This window comes from Triticum urartu, unplaced genomic scaffold (genome assembly GCF_003073215.2).
Source record: "Triticum urartu cultivar G1812 unplaced genomic scaffold, Tu2.1 TuUngrouped_contig_4430, whole genome shotgun sequence".
Lineage (NCBI taxonomy): Eukaryota > Viridiplantae > Streptophyta > Magnoliopsida > Poales > Poaceae > Triticum > Triticum urartu.
Genome location: NW_024115019.1, coordinates 1 through 8,871, shown reverse-complemented (window position 1 = coordinate 8,871; position 8,871 = coordinate 1). Strand labels below are relative to the sequence as shown.

Sequence of the window (8,871 nt, the reverse complement as noted above, 5' to 3'; positions counted from 1 at the left end):
CGCACGGCGGCGCTCGGTTACGCGCCCGGGGACGAGGTGCGGCTGATGATGGCCGTGAACGCGCGCGGCCGGCGCACGGACGCGTTCGGCGGCGAAATACCCTCCGGCTACTACGGCAACGCGTTCGTCTTCGTGGTGGCGCGCTGCGCCGCCGGGGAGCTGTGCGGCCGTGGCCTGGGCTACGCGGTGGAGCTGATCAGGGAGGCCAAGGCGAGGGTGACGTACGAGTACATGCGGTCGGTGGCTGACCTGATGGTGCTGGAGGGCCGTCCCGTGATCGCGAGGACGCGCTCCTTCGGCGTGTCGGACGTGAGCCATGCCGGATTCGACGAGGCCGAGTTCGGGTGGGGAAAGCCCGTCTACGCCGGCGTCATCGCGGACGCCCACCGCGGCGGCGCCAGCTTCCTGATGCGGGGCAAGAACGACGGGGGAGAGGACGAGACGTTCGTCGGCATCTACCTCCCGGGAGGCTGCACGGCAAGGTATCGGATGGAGGTGGAGGCACTCACCACCGCAAAGAATTTGGAAGAAGCGTCTTCAGCTCCGCTTGCCTTGCGTGCCCGCTACTAATTTAATCGAGGTGAACGCCGGCCATCACACACAGCAGATTCCAGCTCTCTCCGCACCGGCAAGATATGTTTTCGGTGCATGCGAACAACATCATGGATTTTCATTTTCTTTAGAGTGCGCCAACGGCGTACCATAGCTTATGAATTTTTCATATTCACCAACTTAACTGATGGATAATGCTAACAGGTACTTACACGGAATTACATCATGAGGCTGAAGAAGCAAAGTACTCCCTCCATTGCACAATGTAATGCACCCGCGTTTTCTGAGATTTAAGTTTGACCGTAAATTTAACTATCGAGACCGGCTGCAGCAAGGGCAAATATTATACCACTGAATTAGTATTTTCAATCTGAATTCAATGATATAATTTGTGTCCCCGCCTCAGTCGGTCTTGTAGGTTTAATTTACAGTCAAACTTGGACATTGGAAAGCACGGGCGCACTACATTGTGGAATGGAGGAAATATAGCGACCATCATCTAAAGCAAAATCATTTCTTTAGACAATAAATCTGAATCATATATAACGGGTTAAACTGTGTATTGCTTCTCTTTTATCCCATTTAGATACGATTAACTTGACACAAAAGCAGGATGTGTTTCGTTGCAATCTCACTACATCAAAATTCTTCACAGTTGACTCTATACCATGTACTCTCGCATTCAGAGATTCCCGTCAATAATAATAAACTAATCTGGAACTCAAAGATGCCACTAAAAATTAGGATTTTCATGTGGTATCTTTGAAGAGGAGTTGTGCTAACAAAAGACAACTTCGCTCGACTGGCAAGGAATTAAGAAGTGTAGTTTTTGTACTCATGACGAGACAATTAAACACCTCTTCTTTCAATGCAAGTTTACACGTTCTATATGGTCAGTCATTCAAATAGCGTCCAATTTGTATCCGCCCACAAGTGTTGCCAATATATATGGACACTGTCTTGACGGTATACCAAATACTTTTAGTATACTAATACGGGTGGGAGCGTCGGCCTTATTATGGTGGCTTTGACTATGTAGAAACGATTGTGTTTTTAATAGCAAAACATCTGCTCCTATGCAGGTTATTTACCATTGTACGCACTCAGTGGCGGAGCCAGGAAAAATGTATAACACGGGCCCACTGAAGGCAGCAACACTTCCGTACAAATTTTTGATCAAAAAAACAGTGAAGCAGATGTAATAGCATAATATTTTTCATTGATCACCACCATTCACCGTTGATACAAGGGGATATGCAAATTTTCAATTGTACATCACACAAAAGAAAAATCTAGATAATAGAAGATAGAGAAACTAACTTGCTCCAGGCCTTCAACTAAATGGCACTCGACGTGGTGGTTCATCGAACTCATCTATAATTGCATCTGTTGATATTCCAACAGCAATCTTCTTTTCAATATAAATTAGCAAGCAATCCCTTAGAAATCCATCTTCCATTTTATTCCGAAGCCTTGTCTTCACAAGTTTCATGGTAGAAAATGCACGTTCTGTCGTTGCCGTTGAAACCGGTAAAGTAAGAACAAGCCGAATGAGTCTGTACATTAAGAAGTAGTTGGAATTTTTAGCAATGAATAAATCAACCAATACAGGAACAGAGAACATTAGATACCTGTCGATCAAGTAATATTCATCTGATTTTCCACTAGATGCAAGTCGTTGACAAAGTTTTGATATAGTTGTCAAATTCTGAAACTTTGGGCTTGTGGGTACAACATTCTCATAATGTCATAACTGACATCTTAAATTATTCATTTCTTGTTCTTTAAAATCAGCAGGATAGAACTTTGAAGCCAGAGAACATATATTATCTATGTTAAATGAACGGAATGAATCTTTTGGGTCCAAGGAAGTACAGAGGATGAGAAGCTCTGTTGCTTGCTTGTTGAGTCTACAATTCAGCTCTTGTGCTTGCTGATCAACAGCAACCATGAAAATGTCACAGCGATAATGGTGCTCAACTGTAGTCTCATCCTCCGCACGAGAATTAATGAAATCCACATATAACTCACTCAAATGTGGTGTTTGAACTCCGTGTTTGGCACAGAATGAAAGCACGTCAGCTTTAAGCTTGTTCCAACCATTATCTCTTAGCTCCTGGATCAACATTTTGGTAGTCTTAACATCATCCATGGCATTCACAATATCTTGAGACTTTTGTTGCAACTTTTTGCATAGCATGTCCGTGATTCCCATAAGTTCTTTCATGACATGCAGAATAAATATGAAGTCAAAAGACATCATCAACTTAACAGCACCAGAAGCCTTTGCTCATGTGGAAGGTGAAGTACCAGATCCTTTAGAAGTTGCAATGCTTTTAAGTACCAAAAATGTTGGTTTGTACAATTTCACAAGGCTGCAAACAGAAGCATAGTGTGAACTCCACCTAGTATCACAAGGCCGTTGTAAAGTTCCGACTTGATTAGCCCCACTTCCAGTTTCAAGCTCACCAAGCTCAATCAAATGCTCCATTTCAGCAACTTGATTTGCTTGCAACTCATCATGTCTCTTACTAGGAGACACAACCATATTGATAACAAGAGCAAGATGATCAAAAAAGTTGTGAACATCGGCTACTTCTTTTGATGCAGCAACAAGAGCTATCTGCAACTGATGAGCAAAACAATGGATATAATATGCATAAGGACACTCCTCCATGAACTTTGCTTGTAGTCCATTCCACTCTCCACGCATGTTACTACCACCATCGTATCCTTGGCCGCGAATATTGTTCACATCTAACTGATGTTGAACCAAAACAGAAGATATCTCTTCTTTTAGAGTAGCCGAAGATGTATCAGCAACATGAACAATATCAAGAAAACGCTCACGAGTGAAACCAGGTTTATCAACAAAACGAATAACTAGTGCCATTTGCTCTCTTTTGGATTCATCTCTTGACTCGTCAACAAGTAAGCAGAACTTAGCATCTCCTATTTTTTTACGGATTTCACTTTGCACCTTAGAAGCAATGATACCTAGAAGTTCTTTTTGAATTGTAGGTGATGTGTACTTAGCATTGCCTGGAGCATTACCCAACACTACAGCACCAATTTCCTCATCATAAGAAGCTATCAATTTCACCATTTCAAGGAAATTACCTTGGTTCTTTGAATCAAGACTTTCATCATGTCCTCGGAAGGGGCAAGCTTGGAATGCTAACCACCGTAGTGAATCAACGGTTACTCTAAGCCGCAGCCTATTCCTTTTGATATCCCCATCTGTTTGCTTCACCACTAATGGTTCCATATGACATGGCTTATTCTTCAGATTATCATAACATTTTGCAGCATAATTATGAGCAGATTTACTGTCCTTTCCCATGTGAGTTAAGAATGCACATCTCTCTCCGTCATTAACTCTCTTCCATTTTTTGAATCCTTTCACTGTAAACACATCAGATCCTTTCTTTCCAAGTGGCTTCTTACAAAATAAAAAGCATGGAAAAAAGTAGACTGCATCTTTATCCGGCGAATATTTTAACCAAGGGAAGCTCTTAAACCAATGATACTGAAACTTGCGTGGATGGGTCACCGACTCATCAGGAGGATACTCATCCATTTTAAAATGATATGCCCCATGCTTTATATATGCCATTCGAGCTTTTTCTTGATCGTTAGGAGGATAATCTGAAATTTGGCACCGCAGACCTGGTTCTCTTTCGACTACCAAAATAGTAGAATCATCATTGCCTCTCCCTCTCATAACCTGAGGTGGTGTTGTTGATATTGGAGTTTCTTCTACTTGTTCTTGTTCATCTACTTGCTCTTCTTCATCTACCAAGGGAGGGGCATCAACCAAATTAATCTGTTCTGGAACATCATCAGTTCTTCTTTTCTTCTCAAAAAAGAATGTAGTGTTGCAAGCTTTCTTTTATTTTTGGCCATGGAGACAACCGGTTACCCTAGAAAAATAAAAATAGACCACTATAAGACTATCCAATTTAGAGAATTGAAAAGCCAAACAAAAATTATAGAACAAATTTCAGATCTGAGAGACAGAGAAAGAGGGATCTCAAATCAAGAATATGTACCTCTTCTTGTGTGCTTGCAGCGGCTTGAAGAAAGATGAGTCGTCTAGCCGGCCGGCGGCGCTGCAACAACTACAGGAGAGAGCAACTAGAAAGATTTAGGAGATTTGGGGGCTAGTGGTTTGTCTCCATGGATGAGCAGAGCAAAGGGGGACCAAGGAAAGGGAAAGGTGGGAAGAGGAATCACGTGTGGCTGGGAGACGAGGGTGACTTTGCCTCTTTGTGTTTGGGATTAGCTTTTGGGAATTGGGATAGAATAACACTAGAGAAAAGTCAAGCCTTGTACAGGATTCATTGTGCCACTTTTGCTGTTGCTCATCGGTTAGGGAGGGCCACAAGGCCCAGAACAGCATAACACACAACTTCTGAAACAAAAGATCGCTGCTCTAAAAAAAATTTGGCATGTTGGCCCGGGCCTTGGCCCTTGCTGTCTCCGCCGTTGTACGCACTCACTTCGTATGCGGTCTACGCTACATTGAACGGAGTATAAATTGTTGTTCAAGGCGGTGTGATGAGGTTGGAGCGGGTGGCCAGGGAGGTTTTTACCCAACATGGATGGTAATATAATCTCCGGATCGGTCCATCTCCTTCGTCGACAATGGCATAGTTTTGGACTCATGTGGCTTTACTGTTGCCAACTTGTCATTCTTTTTTTACATATAATTTGTTAGACTGTTCGTTTAAGGTTGTGTATATTTTAGTCATGCAAAGGTCGGGTACCACTCATTATGCTTGATATCCACTTGATGCTACAATCTAAGTTAATAAAGACGCCTTTTATGAAGAAAAAAAACTGTGTATTGCTTCTTGCTTATGAAATGGTGCAACCTACTCTCAGTGGCGTCAAGGCTATGGTTCGCCCATACCAATTCTTATTAGGAATCACCTACAGGCGAGCGAATGGGGCAAGCCCATTACGCACTCGCACAACTCGGTCGTGTGTGGCTACAGGCCTGCTCGCTCTGCTCGAGTTTTTCTTTTTCTTTTGTTTTCCTTTGGTTTTTCATTTTTCTTCTGTTATAGTTTCTTTTTCACATATTTTATTTGGTTTTATTTCTTCATTACTTTTGGTTTTCTTTTGTTTTTTCTTGTATTCCTTGGTTTAAATCTATTATTTTTGTTTTTCACTGATTTTATTTTTCTTAACACAAGACTACTTATTCGCAGTATAAAATGTATATTTTTAGCGCACACACGGAACACTTTTTGATGCACTTTGAACATTTTTCAAATACACGATGTATATTTTAAAAAATACTCCCTCCGTTTCTTTTTAGTCCGCATATAAGGTTTGGTCAAAGTCAAGCTTTGTAAAGTTCGACTAACTTTATATTAAAAAATATAAACATTCATAATATGAAATCAATATTATCAGATGCATAATGAAACGTATGTTCATACTATATAGTTTTAGTACTGTAGATGTTCATATTCTTTTATATAAATTTGGTCAAACTTTGTACAGTTTGACTTTGACCAAATCTTATATGCGGACTAAAAAGAAACGGAGGGAGTACATGTTTGAACATTTTTTGAGTACAGAGTAACATTTTTCAACTACATATTGTACATTTTCTTAATGACAATAATCATGTTTACTGGAACACTTTATTTCACTGTATAATCATTTTATTTTAAATCTCACGAACATTTTTTTGAATCGCCGGAGTTTTTCTTTAAAATGTCATGTACCTTTTTTAACGGTCCGAAACATTTATTTTTACATTATGCAAACATTGTATTACATTGTATGCACTCTTTTTGAACATACCACAAAAAAAAAATTGAAACTCGTGGACATTTTTTAAAGCAACATAATTTTTTTCTGAATTGTGTTTACATTTGTTTACATTGTATAAACATTTTCTTAAATTTTGTTAAATGCATGATACTTTTATATGTGACAAACATTTTTCATACGCATGATTAACATTTTCTTATACACGTTTAGCATTTGTGAAATACATGATTAACATGTTCCCCAAAATTTATGTAAATTCTTTTTTGTAATTAATATATATATATATAGTAAATGATGAAACAAAAAAATGTAAACAGAAATGTGAAAAAAAGATGGAAGGTAAAAAGAAAAAAGAAAACATGAGTGACCTCAGCGTGACGCAACCATGTGCTTATCAGGCGCCAAGCAACGACTCTTCTAGAGAATCTACGCTGGGAATCACAATGGGCAGCACATTGCCGCGCCCCAGCCGCGGAGCTACTGGAAGCAAGACTTGGTCGTGGCAGAACTAAAACCAAAGGAGGAGGATTCAAGAAAATTGAATTTATGTTTATGCCTTTTTTATTATGATGAACTGATGTGTTTTACTATTCTGAACTAGTGTGTTATTGTATTTTCAACTTAATGTACATCTCCGCCTTTGGTTAGTACCTTGTAAACTCATTATCTTTCCCATTTCCCTTAGCAAAGCCCTAGCTGTAAAGGGGGCAACAGATGTCACGCACAAAAGGAAGAAGGAGGGTCATCATGTTGCAGGATTGATGGGGACGACAAGTAATCCTCATCATTTCGCTGGTGGCGGCGGCATCATAACGGGTGGGGGACAGTGTCGACATGGGCTGCGGCAAAGAGGGGAGTGAATGCAAGATCCTCCGTTATGGCTCTAGGGCGCGGCTATGGCAGATCTCGTGTGGGTGCTCTGGATCAGCGTGTGTGCGGTCTTGCATCAGCGACAGAATGATGTGGCCTCCCACACCGTCAACAGCCTACTCTGGTGGTATGGCGGGATCCTAACGGTGGTAGCACCGTCATGGCTTTGGATGTGCGTTGTTGGTTTGCGGCGACAGATAGGCCGCTCTCGTGGGGCATCCTCAAGAGGATAGCGGCACGCCGATGCCCATAGGCATTGCCGCTGTTAGCGCCAAAGCTTGAACCCTTTCACTCGGCAACTCACCCATACTACCATGAGGCACCCAGGACAACCACGCCGGGTACAAGCCTCCAGATCTGGATATGGGCATCGCCACTGCCAATGACAAAGAGCGAGCTTGAGCTACCAGCTGCTACACCCCTCGCCGCCCAGATGACCAAGAGGCATAGCCACCACCGTCATGGTGTCCGTCGCCCGTCGGAGAGCCAGCCACGTGGACCACCATCCAGGGCCACCGACGTCGATCCGTCCAACGACATAGGCGCACCAAGGGAGCCTAACTCAGACCGTCACCACCAACGAGTAGCAGGCTGGGAAAGCACAACGCGAAGGCTTGCACTAGCGCGAACAAGTCGGCCTCTTGTGCGTGTGCGCCGCCGGACGTTGTCCACCACAACGAACAGGATCCACACTCCCGCCCAAGCCAGCCCGCTTGAATGCCAGTGACGTGGATCGCGCCGTGACGCCAATCCATAGCACCCGTGCCGCCCCATTGCCATCCAAAGGACCCAAGCAGTGCCAGCTCGCTGGCCTGCGGCACCCTGCCATCATCGCACCACCGCCGCGCGCCCACCACCCACCATGACACATCACGCCCCGCGCCAAGCCCGCGGCACCCTGCCAGAACCGCACCGCCGCCGCACACCACGACGCAGCGTGCCCCGCGCCACACGCAAGGATTTGGATTTCGTTTTGCAAATTTTACCGTCCCCTGACGAAATGGGCGAAATTCGGTAATTTCGGATTTTTTTCGGAAAATTCCGGACGAAAAGACTGAATCAAAATTTGAATTTTTGAACAAAAAATGAGCGAAATTTGGATGAAAAAGGACCGAAATTCTACCAAAAATTGAAATCCTGGAGCAAAGGAAACAAATAAGGATCTTACAGAATCGCAACTACCAATTGATTGCTTGCACGCATGATTCGCTTCAGTTGCAGCAAAATCCAATACGCTGCTCACTCCTGGACTCCTGGTCCCGTTCCGGCCGCACGCAGGTCCTATGGCCAACGACCGAGCTAGGGCCATACTTGCACTCGTCGCTGCACCAAGCTGCCGGACGGAGGCATATGGAACGATCAGCTAGCCCCCTGTGGCCGAGGCCATGCGTTCACGAGGCCATGATTCGCTTCAGTTGCAGCAAAATCCAATACGCTGCTCACTCCTGGACTCCTGGTCCCGTTCCGGCCGCACGCAGGTCCTATGGCCAACGACCGAGCTAGGGCCATACTTGCACTCGTCGCTGCACCAAGCTGCCGGACGGAGGCATATGGAACGATCAGCTAGCCCCCTGTGGCCGAGGCCATGCGTTCACGAGGCGGCGGCGCGAGCACATCTGGATCGGGACCGAGGAAGGCGCCGCCGCTCGAAGTGAGGAG

At 44.0% G+C, this 8,871-nt stretch overlaps 2 protein-coding genes across 2 annotated transcripts; one reads left to right on the top strand and one right to left on the bottom strand.

Moving 5' to 3' along the window:
- Positions 1 to 3: 3 nt before the first annotated feature.
- On the top strand, positions 4 to 1,234 carry LOC125527812 (benzyl alcohol O-benzoyltransferase-like; the record flags this gene model as incomplete). The annotated part of the gene is made up of 1 exon (XM_048692322.1): positions 4 to 1,234. A coding segment is annotated over one exon (567 nt), but the record flags the coding sequence as incomplete, so codon positions are not given.
- A 1,135-nt stretch (positions 1,235 to 2,369) lies between these two features.
- On the bottom strand, positions 2,370 to 4,783 carry LOC125527813 (zinc finger MYM-type protein 1-like). The gene is made up of 2 exons (XM_048692323.1): positions 4,605 to 4,783; positions 2,370 to 4,475 (listed from the first exon to the last, which is right to left on the bottom strand). Exon 2 carries the CDS (start codon positions 4,274 to 4,276, stop codon positions 2,843 to 2,845), a length of 1,434 nt encoding a protein of 477 aa, XP_048548280.1. The 5' UTR covers positions 4,277 to 4,475; positions 4,605 to 4,783; the 3' UTR covers positions 2,370 to 2,842.
- Positions 4,784 to 8,871: the final 4,088 nt, after the last annotated feature.

Excerpts from the sequence above, each read along its gene's own strand:
- LOC125527813 (XM_048692323.1), bottom strand. The coding sequence starts at position 4,276 with ATGAGAGGGAGAGGCAATGATGATTCTACTATTTTGGTAGTCGAAAGA.